At 35.8% G+C, this 23,939-nt stretch overlaps 1 protein-coding gene across 1 annotated transcript; it reads right to left on the reverse strand.

The window, feature by feature from the left end:
* Nucleotides 1-7,928: 7,928 nt before the first annotated feature.
* On the reverse strand, nt 7,929-20,958 carry Smp_121160 (mitochondrial carrier protein, putative; the record flags this gene model as incomplete). The annotated part of the gene is made up of 5 exons (XM_018790599.1): nt 7,929-8,671; nt 10,336-10,416; nt 12,168-12,375; nt 14,346-14,387; nt 20,648-20,958. The coding sequence occupies 5 exons, from the start codon at nt 20,956-20,958 to the stop codon at nt 8,510-8,512; spliced, it is 804 nt and encodes a 267-aa protein (XP_018647405.1). The 3' UTR covers nt 7,929-8,509.
* Between the last annotated feature and the right edge of the window lie 2,981 nt (nt 20,959-23,939).

Below are 23,939 nucleotides of genomic sequence, written 5' to 3' on the forward strand. Positions count from 1 at the left end.
AATTGACTCATGCTTTCTACTATGAAAAATTAACTAATCGTTTACAATTTACGCACCGCTAAAAGGTGACTATATTCGTTTCAAAGTAAAACGAAACGGCAAGGTAGGTTGACAGTACATTAAAATCATTTAGTGAGTAAAATAACCACATGCAGCTGATAAATTTATTTGCAAGTCTGTATTAGAACAGTCATAAAGAAATTAGTTTACCACTTAGCACTTTACGACAACTATTCCGTGTATTACGACTGGACAGTTACAACCTCATAATGGAGCTCAATGTCAAATAAAAAAGAGAGTGACAATAAAGCTTTTACAGAGATTCTTCCTACAGAACGTATTTATGTTAATCAGTTATAACAATAAACCCTAAATTTACCTTTATATGTCCAGTACCATACACCTGTATATCTATAAAAATGTTGCAAACTTTTTCACTCAATAGCAATAAATCGCATTCTAATTCATAAATCGTTTCCCTTGAAATAGTTTATGATCAATATCTAATAAACAGTTTCCTCCAAAATTTAAAATACAAAACAGTTGTAGTTACCAGATTACTGATGAGAAAAGTCATCGAGAAAAAGTCTTTTGTCAAAATATTACTCTTGACTTTTACTACTCTCTGCCAAGTATAACTAGATAGGTAATATTGAGTAAAAAGATTTAGAATTTGCCCATAGTTCCGTTGAAAAAAGAAATTTTTATACAAATTTTCCGAGTAAGCTTATCCTTTTAAAAGTTATTTATATGTTAAGCTTTTATAGCTAATAGGTCTTGTAAGTACATCTAATAACAGTAATATTTTCATCTAGTGATTTAAGATAAGTTTACATTAGTTTTCATTTGTCGACTTAACATGTTTACTCTGGTTTTACTGTTTACTAATCACTTTGGCTGTTTTATGAAAACGTTGTTCCCTTTCCAGAGATATGTGCATATCCTTACCAAACAAATAAAGCAGTTATCTGTCAAATGGTTACAAATCAGCAATATGAAGCCCTAAACTTCGACTTTGCATCTGTTAGTATTTATCAATGAGATGTGTTTGCATCAGTGCTATTTGAGGGGCTACATAAGCTAGTATCCAGTGCACCTATCAGTGAAGTTATCTCAAAGCTATTCATATCTGATATAAATAAAATATAATTTCACGAAAGTTTCCGAAGGTCAGCAGTTGTTTAACCTACTATTCAGTTGTGTTTTAACGTTCTTTCTATTTTTAGAATATCTTAATCAGTAATTTGACGAACTGCACGGATAATGTCCTATTTTAACCAGATACAGTGAATACATAAGAGTAATTTGGTTGCAGAACTATTAATGTTTTGATTTATATTCATAAAACCAGGAGACCAGACAGAGTGCAATCTACAACTGAATGACCTTGATAAGTCTGTTTCAAAGTTCATCTGACTAGGTATGAAAAAAAAATCAAACCAAAATAAATACTTCATACAAAGCAAATAAAAATGGGAAACCGATGGATTTTTACTAATTGTTTGAAGGTAATTTTTAGTATACAGTGAAACCATTTAATAATAGTGGCCTGATATCTTTTCCTTATCCTTGAGCTGTTGACAGCCATAATTTCACATGAAGGTACACAATTATGTAACAGACTCTTTTGATTTCTTAACATACGTAGGGCTTGAGTAGTCGAAATTGTATTTTGAAACAGATCCTATCGTAAGAGACTAAATTCTGTTAAAACCAAACTCACACTTAATTCTGTGTAATTTCACGCCGTCTCTATTCCAGATCTTGCGAACTTTGGCGACTTTCGGAATCTTTAGTGAATATTGATTGACGTATATAGTCTCTATATTTGGATGTAAAACTGTCGATCAATTTCCATCTCTTTAAGTTATTAGTGACCTTCGTTTAGTTTCCATTATCTAATAAAAAACTGATCCCAATAATAACCTGGTTGAATAATAGTACAAAAACCCCATCTCCCCAAAATATAATGAAACAGTTTTACTCTCTTTAACTATTCATTCTCTTGTAATCCGTAGACTATTTATGTTATCAAAATATTTATTCGTCTACCCTAGTCGACTGATCACCGGGCTGATCATTTCGTCCCAATAGTAGATGTATTCCATACTTTGGTCGCCTTTACATATTTATCAAGTAATCAGAATGTAATCTTATAGTTGAATTAATGAGTCAATTGAACCTAGACCACCATGAAAAACCTGGAAGCACTGGACGGCCGTTTCGTCCTATTGTGGGACTCCCCAGCAGTGCGCACCCACGATCCGCCTCACGAGATTCGATTTCCATGGTGGTCTAGCCTCAATGGACTCACGAATTCAATTATAAAATTACTAAAATCTTCATAAAACCCCTTCTGATAATAATCAGAATATATTAATACTTTCATTTGATACTTACCAATGCAAAGCAAACTTATTTTAAAGAAATTTTCATTGAAGGCTAACAGCATCAAAGAAGTACAGGTGCCAGTGTCATTACATAACCGTTTCATTTTAAATGCAGGCTTTTCAGTAATGAGTATGCTCTACAGTATATAGAACGGAGGTAACATTGTTCGTTATCACTAATGGTCTCTTAACCTCATTTGAGATTTGGGTGAATCCACAGACCATTGATTGTCATTAGGACTTTAGGGGGTAATTATTTTGAAACAAGTCATCAATTAACACAGGTTCATCAATTTGTTGTAAAATAAAATCAGAGAAGTGATCGTCGCAATTGTTACAAAAAAAATACTGGATTGTATAAGTTTATTTTCAATATTTACAACAAAACAGTAAAATAATTTACACAACACTAAGTAGAATATAAGAACTGAGTATACACAAACATAAATTAGCGGTTTATAAGTTTTCAACCATTAGTTTGCAGTAAAAATGAAATCGGTTGAATGATTAGCTACTAACAAGTAATTTATTAATACAACTGGTTAGCCAAGTATCGATACATACTCCCAGCTTAGAACCAAACATTTTTTGAGGTCCAGCCGTATTACCCACGATGTTCAAAACCTATTTGTTTGAAGTACAAGCCATTAAACCAAATGCTTTCATCAACAAGCCAACGGTTCTACTATAGGATTTATTATAAAATTATAGAATTCAGAAGTAGAGAAAATCAGCTTATTTGACATATACAAGTATAAATTATATACGATCTTTCAGTGTGTGCTAGGCATTTATTCACTGCAAAGCAACCAGAACAGAAAGAAACTTGGATACATACAGTAATACCAACCAAATACAGTAGCGTTTTCAGTATATGTAGGGTTATTAATAAATAGGACAAGAACAGATGCATGATACAGCAACCTCAGTTAGTCAAAAAGTTGAACGCCTATAGACATTATAATGTTTTCTTTCAGATAACTAAGAACACCGTTAGTTATCTAATTTTTTGTGTTTAACTCAACAAATTCAAATAACAGCGAAGGTTATAAAACATGTGTATTGTGCTCTATTAATTCTGACAGACATAAGTAGTATGTATCAGGAATTAGAAGTGGAATATTTACCAGCAGAAGACTGAGATAAAGAGAAGAGAAAGGAAAACATAGAGCAATCGAAATAACAACAGGATTAGAAGAGTGATGAAGTATTTAAAAGACAACTCAAAGAAAATGTGCAGACGATGTATTTAATGTATGATCTTCATATTTTACAAAGGCACTGTGTAATTTCTCATTAAACAATAAACTGGTCCATTGTACCTAAGTGTCCATTCACTACGCAGAATTCAATTACTATTATTATTTATTATTTACACACATAAACATTGATATAAAGGGGCACCATAATATAAAAGCACCACACAACGAAAATAAGGCTGTGGAGAAATAGAGAATGGAAGATGAGAATAATAAAAAAGGGGCATAAATGAACAGAAATTAGTGTACGAGAGTGAAATAATAATAATAATAATGGGAGGAGTTCAGTTAAAACAAATACAACGAGAAAGGATTCCTTGAGTAAAATGAGTTTCATTTATGTAAAGAAAGTGGAAGTTACATTAGGATCGCCACTGGATTCTACTCTGAACCATGTCTGATAATCTATCAAGCCACTGTGTTCCACTATGTCTAGGACCCCAACCAGGTGGTCGTGAGGGGCTGACAGATTTAAGTCCTATACAGCTTCTTTTCATACACTGACCACCTTTCCACTTTTCTCAACCAGTCCTGACATCGGCAAATACTGCACGACATGGAATTCTCTGGGACGACATTGGTAGTGAATATCCGAACCACCGAAACCAATATTTTCAGATGGCTACATCAAATGAATTATCATCACTGTGCCGAATACACGTTGCTGCAACTCGGCATTACCACTGGTGGTCAGCAATCCTTCGAAGACAACGATGATCAAACACAAAGAGCCGTTTGACATTCTCAACTCAGAGAGGCCAGGTTTCACAAGTATAGGGCAAAAGTGCTCTCGCTGCCACATTGTAAATCCGGCCATTTATAACTAGGCTAGCATCACGAAGGTGCTAAAGATAGCCTAGATCGACATAAGCCACTCCGACTTTCATTATACATGGATTGATTTCATCATTCACGCCAACACCAACACTTACCCGATCGACAAGATACACGGACTTTTAGACTACTTCTATCTGCTCACTGCCAAGAATGAGTGCACGTTCAGGGTCTTGACAGTCTTATATAGGTACATAGCACTCAGAAGGTGCAAAACGCATGCCATACCTACAGATATTTATTGCATGACTTGGATACCATCGCACAATGAGAAAATGTCATCCACATACTAAAGCTCGAAAAGACTTTCTCCAAATAACAGATCCACACCGCCATTGCCTATAACCATAAGAGGTGTTTCAAGAACATCATCGATAGCAAAGTTGAAAAGAAATGGTGAGATTGGGCAACCCTGTCTAACCTCACTTCTTGAATGGAACAATGGAGAAAGGTGGTTGCATACCCCCATTCTGCCTAAGATATTTATATGTTGAGCCTTTAAGATGTTAATAAACTTCTCAGGCACACCCTTCTTCAATAGACAATCCCAGAGAACAGTCCTGTCCAACGAATCGAAGGCAACCCCGATATCAAGAAACACTACGATTGTTGGCCTGTGATAAGTATGACTGTGTTCTAACATTTGGCGGAGGGTGAAGATATGATCAATACATCCTCCACCAGAACGAAAACCAGTCTCCTCCTCGCAAGTCAATCTTTCTCGGGTTTCCAACAATCTGCGAATTATGACAGAAGTCAATAGTTTGGACACAGTCAAAGGTGGACTTATCCCCCGATAGTTGTTACACGAACAACGTGAACCGTTTTAAAGATAGGGACAACTATCGACTCGGATGAGTTGGAAGGGCTTCCGGCAGTTACCAGATGCAGCTGCTGCTTCCAACTCATTAGCACGTTCCAATCACCAGGCTTTTCGGTACCTACGCAAGCTTTGCCCAATTTCATTACGTAACAGCCTTCGTTTGTGGTCAAAATCACAGTCATCCGGAGTAGACCGACGGGCTCCAATGAGTTGTAAGAAGCCTGAAGAAACCCAGTTCTTATAAGCGGGACATTTCACGAAGGCACAAGCGGCTTTACTCGCCATTTTCATGGCATCATGCACTTGCAACCAATGCTCATCTACACTTTCCGGTGGGATGGTAGTTAGCCTATAACTAGCTCGGTTCGATACTTACTTGCAACAGAAGTTGCAACCAATTTACTGAAATCAATCTGTTTATGACGATCAATTTGATGGCCACTGAAAAGTAAGGTAAGATTAGCCTAGACCAGGGCATGATCAGAGTTCAGATAGGTACTCCAAAAGGAGGGGTAGTTGATCGGGATGTGATCAATCTGAGTTCAGGCTTGAGATGCAGAAGGAGGATGCCAGGCGGCATATCGCCGATGACTGTGTCGAAAGTTAGTGCTAGCGAGAAACAGGTTGTAGTCTGTGTACATTTGCAGTAGATGGTCCCCGTTATCTGTCCTGCGACCAACAAGTCCCCATCGGTCACCTAAATGACTCTCTCCTGTGCGTTCAAGTATCCGGCTTGTACTACAATATCTGTCGAACACACTTTCTGAGGAATAACAGTTAGTTGTTGGTAAAACTCATTCTTGCTCACATCTGAATTGCAATCTGTCGGAGCATGAGTAGAGATGACGGAAGGACATCATTTCTCACACCGATTTCTTTGCACCTTGATGGAACTTTCTAATCTAACAACAAATAACTGACTATTAATGGGGATTTAGTCGATCAGTGCTGTCTCAGCTCTAGAGCTTAATGCGACACCAACGTCAGCAAAACAAGACGGAGATGCCACAGGGTTCCCGGATAAACGCACGTGAAACAAGCTTTCGAAGCGACAGATGGAGAGTGAATTTGTAGTACTTCACTAGAGTTTTGAATACGGGTTTTGGATAGACAACAGACATCGATATTACGACTTTTTAAAGACATAGCCAACCCTATCTGTTGCCTGATCTGCATTAGTGTGCGTTGAAGGAAGCCATTTTGAATGGTGTACGTGGCTTCAGAAAGACTGCTTCAGTATTCGTATTCGGTGGTAGCATTCAACTTTCGACCAGTCAGTAACATGCGGAATGAGAATTAAAGCGTGAATAGTTTTCTAGTTGTAGTCACTTAATTCATGTGTGGTCTGGGATACTCCCTGTGTGCCTAAAGCAAAACAAATCTTTTTCTTATAAGGCTAGTCCTTGAGCTTTTGACCTAGAGATTTAATCCCCAAGGCTGTCACAGCATTAGAAGATGCAGCACTATGGTAGTTGGTGACCAAGAACAGATTCATACTCCACTTGTTCCATCAGGATTCTGGAGCCCATGTGAACCATTGATTTGGAATCAGGGCCTTCCCATTCCTCCAGGTTTATCCTCCGTACCTATTAACCCGGTTAAAGCGCCGGACTTTTGCTTTTAGTCCTCTCAATTTCGTAAACAACAACCCTGCCGAAGGTAGGACTTCCCTGACAGTGACTGTATACGAGAGGCAATGTGTGAGCACTTCGAAAGGGAGAGAGGACTGTCCTCACCTTTGACCGTACCAGGGCATATAACAATAATTTATTGTCACTACACGTTTTCAAGATTCCTGTCAAGGTTATTTCAGAAATACTAATAAGTAAAGTGGATTAACTAACTGTATCTACAGGGTTAGACCGATACGAGATCATACGTACGAACATCCAAACACAACCACACGTATCTGAAATAGAGGAAAGATCCTAACAAAAACCATGAAACTATGTGATAGAAAATTGCTGCCATAGAATTTATGTAATCCAGATTCATGTAGTATACATATACCACAATTAAGATACATGTTTAGTGATAAGAGATATTTAAGATAATGAACTTTCTATGAGAGATCTGCAGTTAAAATTATGTATATTAGGTCCAAACATGCTGAAATTTCACTCATTTTAGTGCTCGTTCTCTGGTTACTCAATGAATTGCTATCATACGAAAGTATAGCCATAATAACAGCTTAATCACTTACAAAATACCTTGTGTAGTAAAGTCAAAGCGCCGAGAAGACAGATGAATCAATCACTTTTGAACAGCAATTTTGATTTCATAAAAACACGCTGATCAGCCTTTTTGGATTTTCATTTACGTTATGGTATCATTAAATGTTACTAGGGTTACTATACTCTGGAAATAAGTAATCTTGATCTCTAAATCTCAACGGATATTTATTGAAAAGCAAAAGTTAAAAATGGTTTTTGATTGCTGAATGTTTATTTTCAATCAGATTTTAGCAAAAGTAAAAAAATTACGTAAATAGTTAAAAACTATAAAAGCACAACTTCCACTTTCTCAGTAGTAGCATGAACAAAAATAACTTCTCAAAAATTGGAAAAGATTTATAATGACTGGGTTTATCGAATGTGTAAGTAGAACTAGGAGTGAATTGTTACCTCAATAATAGTATATAGGTTTTATATAGTAAAGTTAATCCTGAAACATATATTGATACGAGGTGGATAATCTCATTCAATTTTTCAACTCTCCTCTCAAATAAAAGTAAATGATCACATGAAAAAGTTGTATGCGTAAGGGCATTTACGAGGAGATCAAATGAGGTTTTATAAGGAATCATTGGATTGAGAAGAGGAAAGAAAAAAATAAAACAAGAAGTGATTCATTTCTACCAATATAAACATAAACAAATGGTAAACAGATCCATAAAACACCGGAAAATTTTACATTCAATTTCTTTATCGTTTTCTGTAGTAATAACAAGTGTAAATGCAAAAATAGTTTACAGTAAAAACAAACAAGATAAGATCAATAAGCGCGTCAGTGTGTACAAAGATGGATTGTATGTTGAACATTTATTCTTAAGAAATCCATTTTTGGGACTAAACAAAAGTCATAAAAATGTGAAGTTACTTCCAATATTTTGCATGAGATTTAAATTAATAGATTTTAAAACTTTTTCTGGAATATTCAATTAGACAATAATATACATTTTTACTTTCCCTATTTTTTAAACATTATTTTGAAGGCGGTAAATGTCCAAAATTAAAAATCAATTGTTCAAGGAATACAAACGTTAATACAGTATGCGGCGCTAAACGGATGAATGATGGAATAAGACCTTTGAAAAAAGATAATGGACCAGTAACTGCAAGATCTACAGCACAGCTAATCAGATCCTGGAACATAAGAATAAAAATAAAGGCAATAATTCAGTCGACTATCTGAAGTAGATCTGTAGTATTTAAGATATTATAGTGCAAGAAATGTACTCGTAAGACAGATATAGCCTCTGTTTAAAAAACGGATATATATATATATATCTCACTGTCAGGGTTTCAGCGTACAATTCTGTCGTACTCTTAGTAGAACAGAGGTTCAGCAACATGAACTTACTTAGGCTGAGTGTAGATGGTGATTTTGTACATGTCACTAAACTAGAACATCAGTCTAGACATATCTTGCGTCCAAGAAACTCACAAAACGTTTACTAATTCTATGTGAAAAGAGTGAGAAATGATCAGTTTGTGACACAGAGTAGTTTCATTGAATTAAAATATGTTTCGCCGTAAAGACTCCTTGGATGAATTCTGAACAATGAGTGAAACGCAGTGACTTCAGATACCAGATATATCTCAAAACAGAAGCTATTTTCGATCTGTCTGTAGTTCGCAGGAGGATTTTTAATAGATAGTAAGATGAACATTTTAGGTGGATAAAATCTATCTTGATAGTGGTCTCAACCGAAATGCAACTTTTAATTTTTACCATAATTATTAATTATCTTTCTACATTGTCATTTCCCGACCGTTGCTGCTACCTTGACGTCATGGTCGGGCTTGCCTATCGTGATAAACCAATCAGGTTATGCTGAATGGAACAATCATCCCTCAAGGTCCTACCATGTCAGGCAGATCGGTTGAAAAACGGCAAGATTGAAAGCAGCAAACTCAAGGTCCGAAGGCGAAGTCGCAGTGTTAACTGTACAGAGTTGTGACAGCAGCAATCAATCTCCCTCTCAAATTCCTATTATTCCTCCTACATCGACTTTCAACTCTAAACTTCCTCTTTTGACTTCCTCCTCAAGTATCACCATGGTCAAAGATTCTAGTGCGCCAAACAATGTTCCAGATCAACTGAAACCTCGTTCCAAACTATGAACCGATGCGTATATGTGCCTGGTCCTACGTTGCAGCTGACTGACTGACATTGTCATTTCATTGTCCGTACATCTCTTACTGTCAAATTGTACTGAGATTTATTTGTTCTATAGATGGAAAAACACAGATCTGTTTTTATTTTGATCGTAAAACAGTATAGGTTCATACAAATGAATAAAATAAACAAGTTAGTCAAGAAATAAGAAGCTGTCACTTTTCATCCTCGACCAACACAAACCTTTATGAGTAGTGATAACTGGAGAAATAAAACGGTTATCATTCGATAAAGAAGTAAATACACACATACACTTCAACATACCACATTGAAAAGTTCATTTGTAAAGTGTCGGAATGCAAGGACGGTGGATTATCAGAATGGTAAAAAACTTCAGTAAATATATAAGTTACTGATGTATATAAACGAGGAAAGTGTGCAGAATTAAACTGCTTTTAATACTTCAAAAGTTAAATAAAGCCTTTCTTCACAAACATATAACTTATGATCAGTTCAACATTATAAATTTCGGACTGGAACACGTATGAATTATTTATAATATCTAAAATCCCAAAATTATACAAATATATGTATATGGAGAAGTGTTCACAAATTATTGATTACTTAAGAAAGTCATTTAAGTTAACAATCATATGGAAAATAAAAAAAAACGAGTAATGGAACTTACGGAATACTTTCCAGGAGGAGCATTCATTAAACGAGTTTTCATTACATCAAATGGTTGGGTAATAAAAGTTGCAACGCCAGCCTAAATAACAGTAAATAAGATCATATTGACAGCCATATAATGAACAGAGAGTTTGGTACAACCAACTTTTGTAAAAAGCACTACTTATTTTTATTAACAGATACCGACGGTTTTTAGATTTATAAACTATGTTATGCATTACACCCTATTATATGAAATCTTGCAATACTCAAATTATTGTGAAACTGACAAATTTTAACTCATGGACTAGTGATAGAAAATTAGATGCATAATCCAATAAACTGCAACTATACACATATGTTTACAGTATTACAAAATATCAAATACTTTACATTTAGACTATAATGATTTTCAAAATGATTGTCGTTACACAATTTAAAGCATTGGTGGATGTCTGGTATTACACTGAGATCTCGCAGTAAATAAAATACCAGTCTGTCTTGAAATCCAGTGTAGCAGAGTTTCTTAGTGGAGTATTCCTCACGATCACAGAAAATAAGCACTTAGAGGACCCAATTGATATGGCTGAGAATAGATCACAACGGCGCCGATGCAATCATAATTCATCCTTCATTTTCTAAATCCTGAACATCTTAAAAATTCTGACGGTTCTAGGTTCTATGTTTGATAAGATAAACGGCGTATATTCCTGAGTAAAAAATAAAAATAAAACAATACAACTTAGTGACTGAGTACAGCTTTGTGTACTAGGCTTTCATCCACATCTAACATTTGAAGGTAAAGGATCTTACTGCGGTATTCTAAGAACCTGTAAATTAATAACACTTATATATAATAACCAATAAACAGATTAGGGAGACTATGGACACATAAGAAAACAGTTACGTTATGTGTAGTAGATACTCGATAAATATTTTCTTTAACACCTTACTTTAGCTATATAATAGTAGTAGTAGAAGTAATGGTCATAGAGTGAGTTCATTAGGAGACAAAAACAATTGACTGAAGATGTACCTTTACCTCTACATTAAATCCCTAACTCCTATAGCATAACGATTAAGAAAGTTATGTAAACGGAAAAACAAATTTCTTTAAGAATAACTAATGCACTATTAAGCTATAGACAAAACATAAACCAGCATTTTAAATTTAGTAGGTTAACAACGGTTACTTTCTTTCTTCCAAACGATCTATCACTCTATAAACACTTCAGATCAACTAAAATCAATCATGATGTTGACACGAAGCATCAAAAGATGGCCAATGACACTATTGATAAGCAAGATTTGATCTTAATTCAATAACAAGGGTTCCACCTGGTCCGAAGTAGGTTGAGAAAAAAATTAAAATATGATATAATGGTTGAAAGTCGAGTACTTAAATTTCCAAGAAATTGACCATTTATCGTTATTATTTCATTGCATAGTCGGTTATTTTGTTTGAATTAGAACTCATAAGGACTTAATAGAAATAACTGAATAGTAGTTTAATATTCTTTTGATGAAGAAGTATTTAATTACTACATAATAACAGAACGATAATAATAAATAGAACAAAGTTGATAAACAGATACAGTTGCAATCTGAACAATTGGTTATGAGACACAGGTTGATGTGAACTTCAGCTACCTGTTGGCCTTTATCAAATAGAAAATTAACAATTACAGACTGATACACTATCTTGTAAGACTGTAACTACCTGTTGCAACTGTTACAATACCTGTTTTCTGATCCAAATTAAAAAAGTACTTAATGTTTACGATAACAAATATACATAAATTAATACTTACCAAAATAAATAAAAATGAATATTTTTAAACAATTACTTACTGCACTAGAACTTGCAATCAAATGCGTTAAAGGTTTGTCTTCAAATCCACCAGAGTTAATAAGCATGATTTTAAATTTATCATAAAAAGCTAATTGTCCTAATGTCATAAATGCAGCTCGAGAAGCAGTCATACTGACTCCATTGAATAATTTGATTCCACCTTCATGACGAACTACACGAATTAATCCATCGATACAATTTTTGTAGCTAATATATAATATAAATGGTTTTTTTAATTAAATAGGAAGTGGATGAATCATTTGTAAGTTATTAGTAGTAATAACAATAAGCTAATACACATTTAAGCTATATATGTTACGAGTGTCCTGGGTAAGAGTGAGACTGGTGCAGTAGTTTGAGACTGAAATACATAAAATTTCAACCATCAAGTTACATGTTCGAACCTAGCTATACCAAATTAAGTCTGTGTAGTATAATCAGCACTCATATAAAAGTAGGGTGTCAAGTCGAGTATATGAAGTTTTACTCAGTTGTAGAGTTCTTAATTTTCAATTCTGTTTGAAGCATAAGGTTATTTTACATTAAACAATACGAACTCATTTAAAAAACTGAAGTGATTTCGATCTAGGCGTTTGATTGAGTTGAAGAAGCCATGAGTTACAAGGGCAAAATGTCCATATTAAATTTATTTTGTGTTTGTTATTTGCTTACCTGTGAACAAGTTCAGTCTAAATTTGTAGATTTGGATATATAGGGAAAAAAATTTGGAAAATGAAATAGGTTACGTAACTTCAGCACATAAAACGCCAAAATCTAAACAGAACTCTGTATGTGTTACTATACTATGGAAACAAAATAAAATAAACTGACTATTTGAACAAACAACTATACCTAAAAACATATCGGGAATGAGAGAAATATTGGTTGAAATATAGCTAATGTAAACAAATGAAATACATGGACGATGCACTGTACTATAATGTTGTAAACACATATAGAGTACAATTAGTAAAACGATATCTTGGTTACCATATAGCGACTAACTAGGATATACCACTTAGTTTTATGAAATATACAAGAGTAACTATTTAAGTTCTTATGTGATGTATAACATGAATGAAATTGGTTAACCAGAATACCAACTTTCCACATGAACAGTCAGCAAAACTTTCCGAAGTAGTGCCGAACCATCCACAATGTCAATGGCGAACCTCCAGCCTCATATAAGACCTTCAGCTCTAAATGGCAATATAGCTCAACGGATTACATTGATACTGGTGGTTGCTTTTCAGTGTTCTCAAGGGCCATTGTCATTGGAACATTGTAAGGCATGTAGCCATTGCTAACAGTAATGAGTTTTACTGTCGTGTAAGCGGAATGGGTCAACTTTGGCCTGTTCATGCTGTGCATAATTGATTTACGCGATCACTGATCGGAATAATTATACATGTGATGTAAATGTGTATATGAATGGTGCAAATGGTCCACCAGGGTGCTCGGTACCTGTATGGTTGCGCCATAGCATTGAGCTGTACTATCCAGATTGTAGCGTTGAAAACCATATAGTATCTGGGGCGGGATTGAGCTATACTGCTCTTGTTAAGCCTGAGAGCGGTGTATGGCTCTCTTGTTAAATGGGATTGAGCTGTACTGTTTGGGTTGTCGCGTGAAAGTCTGGATGGTCTCTGATTCTCCTGAAAACCAATGCAAAATTACCCTGACCCAGAAGGGCATATTATATAACTATGATGTATAACATAGTTTAGCACCATAAATTCACTTATACTTCAGTAACAGTAATAGAACTTTCCATTTGTAGGTTAAAAAATATTCAGCAAGTTTTAATAAGAAATATCAAATGAAATTTAAGACTAAATCAAATATTTATCAGTTTAAACCACATATAAGTGATGATAAGAGATAAAAATAAGTGAAAATGTCGAGGAACAAACGCAAAAACATACTTCAGCAGACGCGTACGTCTATTTGTATATTGGACTAAGATGTACACCGATTGTGGGGCAGGTAAGCTAATTACTCTACAAGATAATCTAAATGTCACTGGACGAAACACTTTTCGAAGCCCTGACTGACCAAGTAAAAGGATAACGCCTAGATCTTTGAGGCATCATAATATAGTTATGTACAAGCCACCTTACAAATAAAATTAGAAGAAAGATTTTTTTAAACAAAACGAATCAAAATAAATAACTCACTTTCGTCGTTCATTTATAGGAAGTTTCATATCATTTTGCATTCTAAAAAAAAATAATGAGACGATCAATTTACGATCTACTATTGACAGCAAAAACAAGTTCAAGCCAACCAAAGAAGCCTACATCAAAAATACACGCAAAAGTACACTGAAAATCTTTTCTAACATGTGACAGAAATATCAGGCATTAATAGAGGCAGTTCAAACAGTGTAATTATATTTCCTTAATTTAGTTATTATTAAAGCACATCAAAATAAATAGAACTTTCAGTGTTCCAAGTAAATATCGACACTGGAAGCAACATAGACAAATAATATCTATCAGTCGTAAAAAGAAATAGACTGTGTTACTTTGTTTTTCAAGCTGTTTTTTCATAGATGAACAATGTCACACTATTGTCTTCAGTGTAACGCTTCATGGAGATACTCAAATGTTTCTATAACAAGCCATCAATCATTTAACTATCACTGCCATTATAGTAGGAAATTTAAGTACAGTTAAACACGAAACTTATTATGATAGGCCTTTAATAGCCAGAAATATTACATGACCCTATATTATTAGTTATGAAAACATTCCAAGTATTTATTGTCCCAGTGCAGTAAGACTAAGATATATCTCAAGAAAGATGGATCGAAGAAACAAATTTATGGTGATCTAGTAGGAATATTCAAACCAGCAATGAGTAAAATAATAACCTTAAATCATATTCAAAACTTTATCCTGAACATAAATTCCAACTTTATTCAATACTTTTATCTCAGCTTGTAGCACATTCAGTTCACAAAATTCGAAAGAATCCCTAGGCCTTTTTAGCTATATTGAGATAAAAAATGAATACTATATAACTATTCAATAGCAGAAGTAGGCTGCTACATTATAATTTTGAGCTGAATTATACGTCATCAATCAGTGCATGTTATGTAGATGGATTGTCACAAATTATAGATAACCAAAACTCGTTGGAGAAAGATATTATTATCTCATTAGTTCTCCTAGAACGTGAAATAAGAGGGGTGATTTATTTATTTATTTTAACACATAAACATTGGTACAGGGGGGCACCAGATATATATGCGCCACACAAAACAATGAGAAGAGAAAAAAGAGGGTAAGGTGAACATAAGAAAAAAAGAAGACAACGATAACAACCACAGATTAGTGTATGTTAGTGTAATAATAAGAATAATAGTGGGGGAAACAGAAATGGACAACCACAAGAACTCTTTTAGTTAACAAAGTTATAATTACTCTTATTGAAGAAAGTAAATAAAGATTACAGCAAGATCGCCATTGACCTCTATTCTGAGCCATATCTGATAACGTCTCAAGACAATGTGTTGCACCATTTCTAGGACCACAGACAGGGATTTATGAAGGACCAACAAAAGCCAGTCCTTTGCAGCTTTATTTCATACCACGACACCATGTTATACACTGACCATCTCTCCGTCTTTTCCAACCAGTTCCAGCGTCGGCAAATAATACACGACGTGGAAGTCTCTGGGACGACATTCGTAGAAAATGTCCAAGCCCCCGAAGTCGATGTTTCAAGATGGTGACACCAACTGGATTATTGTCTCTGCGCCCGAACACACGATGCCGAACCTCTGCATTACTAACATGGTTTTGACACTGGATGTCAGCAATCGATGATCAAACATAGAGAGTCGTCTAACATCCTCAACTCTGAGAGGCGAAGATATGATCAATACATCCTCCACCAGAACGAAAACCGGTCTCCTCCTCGCGAGTCAATCTTTCTCGGGTTTCCAACAATCTGCGAATTATGACAGAAGTCAATAGTTTGGACACAGTCAAAGGTGGACTTATCCCCCGATAGTTGTTACACGAACGACGTGAACCGTTTTAAAGATAGGGACAACTATTGACTCATTCCATGATTTTGGAACACTCTCTAGCTTCCAGACCTTTGTAAACAACCCAGTCAATTCCTTAGCCAGAAAGTCACCACCATCTTTAAAAAGAGCCAGAAATAAGTCATCTGGGTCTGGTGATTTGTAGCACTTTAAGAGTTGGAGTTCTTTGCGGAATTCCGCCTTATTTGGTGGAGCAGTCGTCATCGGCCATGGAGGGCAAGACAATCTGATCGATGTTGCCGAAGCAGCAGGCCAGTTGAACTGCTCCTCAAGCAATTCTGCCCACCTTCCAAGATGTCGATGCATGTTACTGGTTTGCATCCCGTCGTCCTCACAAATTGTTTCACTCACACCACACTTCTTGCTTCCAGTGACTCGGATGAGTTGGAAGGGCTTCCGGCAGTTACCAGATGCAGCTGCTGCTTCCAACTCATTAGCACGTTCCGATCACCAGGCTTTTCGGTACCTACGCAAGCTTTGCCCAATTTCATTACGTAACAGCCTTCGTTTGTGGTCAAAATCACAGTCATCCGGAGTAGACCGACGGGCTCCAATGAGTTGTAAGAAGCCTGAAGAAACCCAGTTCTTATAAGCGGGACATTTCACGAAGGCACAAGCGGCTTTACTCGCCATTTTCATGGCATCATGCACTTGCAACCAATGCTCATCTACACTTTCCGGTGGGATGGTAGTTAGCCTATAACTAGCTCGGTTCGATACTTACTTGCAACAGAAGTTGCAACCAATTTACTGACATCAATCCGTGTCCACCAGCCCGGTTAAAACACCAGACATTCGCTTTTCGTCCTCTCAGTTTTGCAAACAACACCCCCACCACGAGAAGGCAGTGAATAGGACTTCCATGGCAGAGGCCGTATACGCGTGGCCGTGTGAGAGCATTTCTAGAGGGAGAGTGGTCCCTCCCCAGTCTCAGCTGTACCAGGGCGTTTGGAGGCCTACAGGTAATTTCATTGGTCTCAGTTTAGAGACTGTTGCAGAAATTACACTGCAAAGAACAGATACTACACATGATCTTAGCTCAGAGAGCCGAGAAGCGATGAGCATGCTAATAGCATCAGAAACCATAATGACAGCATTATCATGAATTCATTAACAGTAACGGTTAGAAAAAATACCAGTGAATAGTAGACAGAGGATAAATCTTATTTGAAATACAAGTTTTTCGAGACATATGTCCTTGTCTATCTACGACAATTATCTAATATTTGGTAAGCGTGTGGTTATCTTCCAAACCCCTCATATATACTTCCTTTCTTATTAAATCTCAATATCATTGATATGATTATTATTTTAATTCCTTTGTTATTATCCTTACAGGTTTCACATCATTGTGTTGATGTTGTATTACAAACTGGGCTAACGCATATTTGCGTTCAGCTCTATGGGCATTATGAGTGACTGAAAATAAGTAATTCGATTCTCCAGTAGAAAAAATATTCATTTAAAATTCTTGAAACTACTTGCGTTATTCGGGGTACGTCTTGACAAATAAAATACTACATTTTGAGGAATTTACCTCAAAAAATTTGTGAACTATAGGTTTTTAGGGTCCTATCACCTTTTATCTTGTTAGTAATAGGTATATTCTAAACGTTCGTGGCTACTGGCTTTTATTATTGGAGCATTAAGACATTTTGGTACAGTTGAAAATGGATAGAAATCAACCTTTTCTTAATTAATCGTGGATACATAGACTCTGCCGATAAGTTTTGTGAACCCCGCTTATGTGACTGGGATATCTCACGCCAAATCGGTTAGGGGAAAGCAGATAATATCTAGTACCCAAACCGAACAGTAATCTGTGAAATTTAAGAAAATCGATTCTAGATAGACAGTGGACATACGCTCCAAGAGAAGCACGGAGTGGTTGGTGAATGAGCCCGTTTTGAAAACTGCTAACTATCATGATAACGAATTTTCGGATACTGTTTTCGATGATTGTTGGTTCAGGTCACCAGGTTGTCGCTTTCTTGGTTTCGAAATCCGATTCAATCAATCTGAAGTCAAGCGTTGTACTGGAGCGTCCATTACTCAAACTTCACACTGTTTCATCAGACTGGGCTTAGTCGTCATAGATTTATGCCATACTATGAAGATCAATATTCAGCATCCTTATTACCGTAAATAGGTTCCTTAACTACCACTTAAAACGTACGTCTTGTATAGAATTATACAAGGAACCCGAAGCCCCAACTATTCAGGCGTTGTTTGCAAACATCTTGAACGTGTGGTCTGTATCAGGGTTACATAACAATTTGGGAGACTAAAAGGTCATCCTGAGCGGGTCATGGGGTCAAACTGGTTGTAGTCCTTTAATTACAACCACCTTGTCTGTTGCTGCAAAGGAGCGGTGAAGTTATGCAGAATTGTTTAGATATACTACTTGTTTATCTATATATCCATAGTGCCATGGAAATGACAAAGAGAGAAATCTGAGAGCAAATTGTATTCGGTACCTGAAACAATAATCTTCGCTCTAAACATGTGAACAAGGAGGTTTTGTTATGAGATAATGAGGACATAGCTTAGACCCAGCTAGATCAGGACCCATAAGTATAGCATGTGTTTGAAAATAGTGAAATTAAAATAAGTAGCAAGATTTGCAGAAACCTGTGCTAATTTTCACATTTAATTATGAGTTGTTGAAAAGTTGGGACGTTCGTGTGCTTTAGTAGTTGAGAGGGTTCATGTGGAAGTGCAATAATCTAAACGAACCCATACCTGATGAAAGCTAGATTGGCATAATCTAATCCTGACCATTTAAGGTTCCATCACTATGACAGCTTGGGTTTACGCATCCTGGTGGATAATACTTTGGTCCACCCGGTTCTGTTTCATGACTCGGAGATATGAATTTTTCAATGAATGGAGCCTAACTAATATTTCACATATTTGGCAGTAGCTAATTCTTGCTTGATTATTTGTGACAGAACGTTTTCCGATTATCTGATTTATGCTAAAGCACCCGTTACGGTTGATTGAAAGTGTAAATGTGTAGGTGATATAATTTTGAGACAGGACCGTTGTTCAAAGTAAGGCATTGATATCTTGGGATGGGTAAGGTTTTGGTATTCATGTGATAGGGAGGTTCTCAACTCCTCTAAACAATGTTCAAATTTAATGACAATAGCAAATATAATCCAGCCTTCCTTTGCCTTTTACTTGGTGTGGTGGAAAAAATGATGACGTATTTTATGTGATTGCCTTTTTATCCTATCTTGGAAAGTCTTTCCTATTTTTTACTATGATATTTTCTGTTGGTTATGATCTTTGTATTGATGGTCATATTGCATCACCTTCATATTTAAAGCGTTACGTTTACTAGAAGCATATTATGAACTCCCATATTAAAAAGCTGAATCGCACGTCAATTTGTATACAGTTTAGGTTATCAAATTTGCCTTCAGATATACATAGTATACTTTTTCCATCAGGTTTTACTTTTAAGCAGTTCAAAATATCAAAGCACTTATAAACACAGATATTGTAAACTTTGCTACGAAACAACAATGTGTTGGCAGTATTCTAGCTGCACAATTATGGTGATAATCATTTCATCAATAAGTTTTCTGCTGTTTTGATTACCTACAACATCTAACAAAAGTCCTAGCGGGACTAAGTTTAAATTTGAAACTTGACTCAACTCGAAAATGTCTCAACTATTGTTTGGTCAAACGCTGATGACAAACGAGATTTGAGGAGAAGGATACTGAAGTACAGGCTTGCTCTTTGAAGCAAAACGTGTTAATTTGGGAATACTGATATTTAATGAGCCACTGCTAGCTCACATAGGATTACCTTTTAAAGAGACTGAGGAGCTTCCAAAGATTACATGACGAAAATGAAGAAGGAAATAACAATAATTGCTTGAATCAATAAGAATCAGACAGAAGAGATTTTATTCTAGTATTTATCGAAACCTGGGTGAGAATTTTAAAATAGAATAAAATGACCTGGTTTTAGCCCAGAACTATCAGCTTTATGACTTCGACTTGAATTACGGTGATCATATAACTTTGCTATGGAGCACTCGACCGATATCTTAAACGGTTCTTTACAGCTTATGTAACAAGAAAAGGTGAGATTAATCAAAGTAGTGAGAAAAATGTGGAAACGGGACTCAAGTATCAAGGCTATCTACATAGGGGAATATTGTATAACACTACATGATACTCATTTCATAGACTGGCTGCGTTGTTCCACAAACGATATTGGGTTAATATGCATAGCCCACTACGAACCCAAATTAGCATCCGGATGGCTTTTTCAAAAATGCATTTACATTTCTAATAATATAGGTACAGACATATCATTTGTAAGAAAAACCAGGAAATAACCAACTAGCTGCTGAAACAGTTATACATAAAATAAAATCCCATCAAAGATGTACAATTTAATTACCTGACGTTAATCATGTCAGCTGGGTTACCAACAACACCGCCACAAAATCCAGAAGCCAAGGCTACTAATGAGCTTTCACTGAATGGCAAGGGGGCATTTTTAGACTGTTTATACGTTTCGTAAATTCCAAATCGAGTCATAGAATATGTAAGTTGTCTCAAGATCGAAGCACTTATTCCATTGTAAAACGCTAAAACTCCATCTTGTTTCCATACACGAATCCCCATACTAACCATCCCGAACTGCTTCTTTTGTTGAGTTTGTAAATGTACTTTGATAAGATCTAACGGATGAGTACATGCAGCTGCCATAGCGCTAGCTACTCCTCCAAAATACCACGATCCTACCTTTTTCGAACGGTTATTCACGACGGACATTGAGATCTATGAAAAGTTTTGGACACATGGTTAAATCATATAAAATTGAACAAAGTAAAATAGTGACGAGTATTATAAACGCAATATATGGGATAAAAAATGAATGGACGGCATTGCATGAGCATGATTTTATTACTAAGTAAGTAGTACAGGATAAATTGTATGTCTGCAGAATATGACAGACAGCGTCACATTCGCAATCATATTATCCCAAGCACTGAAACGTAATGAAACAGCACTAATTTGCTCAAAAAATGAACATCCACTTATGATACTTATTCCCAAAATAAGGTAAAACACCTAAAGAGTTCTGTTGCGCACTATATCCTTAGTGAGAGAAGTTACTAGTCTGTTAATCTATGTACAAATACAAATGGTAACACCTGATCGAAGTATGGTATGTTGGAGGAGAATGCCGAGAAACACTTGAGTTCTCCTAACCATGACAACACATATATTCATAGGGAGATCTTGGATTGTAATTATGATAGCAGTTAGCATGTTAAAGCTGCAACAAGACATGATATAAGTAATAGGTGAAAAAGATAAAAAAAAGCTCTGTACAGTTCGTTGTTAGGTGGAATTATATCGAGCAAAAACAATATTAAGTATCATACTATCTGAGTAAACGCTACTATAAGCTATATTTATTTGACAGTACATGAGATACAACTGTCTTATTCACTATTATTAATGCCAGAATGGATAAGCAACAAGAGAGGAAGTAAAAACAAAATACCATCTGGGAAATATTGCAGAAGTTATATGTGAATGAAACTGATATGTAACACTACTTTTTAACATTTAGCCTTCCATAGTGTGGGTTTTTCAGGTAAAGCGAACATTTTATTGCAAACTTCCTTGTATATATGAATTTTGAGTTCAAAGATAACGATCAGAACGTTAAGTAGAGCATCAGAAGAGACTTTTAAAAACATTCGTTACCAGACTATTGATAAATATACTAGTATGAACGTGAACTATATCCGTAGTATAAAACGGGTATTAGCAACAAAACTTAGTATACCGAAACTACTACAATTTGGAATTGTAAAACAATCTAATGCACAAAAACCATGGTGGAGCTTCGCTTCTTGAAAATTTATGCAAGAATCATTACACACATCCACGTAAAAGGACGTAAATCAGGTATGAATACAGGAAGGCACAAAACGCTAGTTAAAACGATATGTTGGAACGCATGAAATTAGATGAGAGCACACCAAAATATCTAAATATCACTTGTCTTTGTGGCCTTGAGAAGGACGTTGAAACCAGATAGAACAGTTGAGTATTATCCTAACCATTTAGCATAAGAAATCATTTAGGATAAACTTATTTTAAATCGTTTATTTATATGACTCATTACGAAACTGAATAAAGTATGGCATCTCTCATATAACACTTTGCAAACTCAAATCCTATAAACATTTGACAACGAAGAATGAAATTGACTTGTTTAACGTGAAGGTTCTAACACACCTTCAACTCCGTTCTGACTACGCGTAAAAGTAACGAGCACCAGGATCTATATGCAGCGTATAAGCTAGATTTTCGTCCCGTTCATTAGGTCTTATGTTATTAAAAACGATAAATTGTTATAATTTTAACACTGATCGTACACCTCGCTGCATTGCTTTCAATAAATATCTGCGAAATTCAAAACAAAATCTAAAAGAAACGAAACTTATGATCCCCTCCTAAATCAGTGTTTCGTAAGATATCGTGAATCCGTACCAAATCATGGGGGAACAAGAGTTTAATAATTTGATAGAAATTCACGAATGCAGTTCACCTTTAAACAGAGCTATTTTGACAGTCAATCAAAGTCATTAAGTAATGATAAAGTATGCGATGGTAAATCCTTTATTTCAATTCGAGTAATCGATATCCTTGTGAAAATTAAGTGACTAGAGAGAAAAAAAGCCCGAGACACCTTGAAGCTTAATTTTACGCGAAGGTCACATGGTCAATGCTGTGGATTCAAATGGTTCAAATGGTTGAGGACGGAATAGAAGAAGCTTTTGCTTAACGGGCTTCCATGTCTAGTAGCAGTGGATCACCAATACCTCCAGGCAAAAACCTAGGTATGTTAACGATAGTAGAGGAAAAAATGAATTTGGTAAATCATAATAAAATGTTATCCTTAGTCCTTAAGAATAAGTCAAGTTTCCTCTTAAAGGACTCCTGGGAGGTCTCTTGGACTAGCTCAGTCGGCAGCGAATTCCAGCACTTGACAACTCTAACAGAGTAGAAGTTGAGTCTGCAGTCTGTTCTGCTATGTAGGGTCTCCAATTTCTGGGTGTTACCTCTTAGGTTAGTGTTATGACTAAACTTAAGAAGATGTTTAAGGGGATGACCAGAAGTATTAAGGATACTGTAAGTCATAAGAAGGTCACCTCTAAGACGCCTGTACTCTAACGGGTAAAGGTTAAGTGATTGGAGGCGCTCTCCATAAGGTTTGAATTTGAGTTCCCGAACTGATTTCGTGGCTCGACTTTGTAAACGTTCCAGAGTGTCCTTATCTTTTTGGAGGGAGGGAGGAAATACTATGTTTCCGTACTCAAAATGGGGACGAATAAAACTGTTGAAGATTATATGGAAGGTTCTACCGTCAAACTGGCCAAAAATGCGCTTCAATGTTACCAGTGCAAGGTTTGCTTGAGAGGCGTTTTTGTCACAGTTCGCATACGATTTCAGGTCATAGGGTACCAACATTCCTAAATCCTTTTCGACCTAGGAAACTTCTAGAGGGGAGTTACCTAAGTTATAACTATAGTCTACAACATGTCTCAGATGGACTACTTTGCACTTTGAAGTGTTGAAAGTAAGTCCGTTGTCGTCTGCCCAACTTTGAAGTCGGGTCAGATCCTCCTGAAGAACTAGTATATCATTATGATTACGTAACTCTCTCC

The sequence above is a fragment of the Schistosoma mansoni genome (genome assembly GCF_000237925.1).
Source record: "Schistosoma mansoni, WGS project CABG00000000 data, supercontig 0278, strain Puerto Rico, whole genome shotgun sequence".
Classification (NCBI taxonomy): Eukaryota; Metazoa; Platyhelminthes; class Trematoda; order Strigeidida; family Schistosomatidae; genus Schistosoma; species Schistosoma mansoni.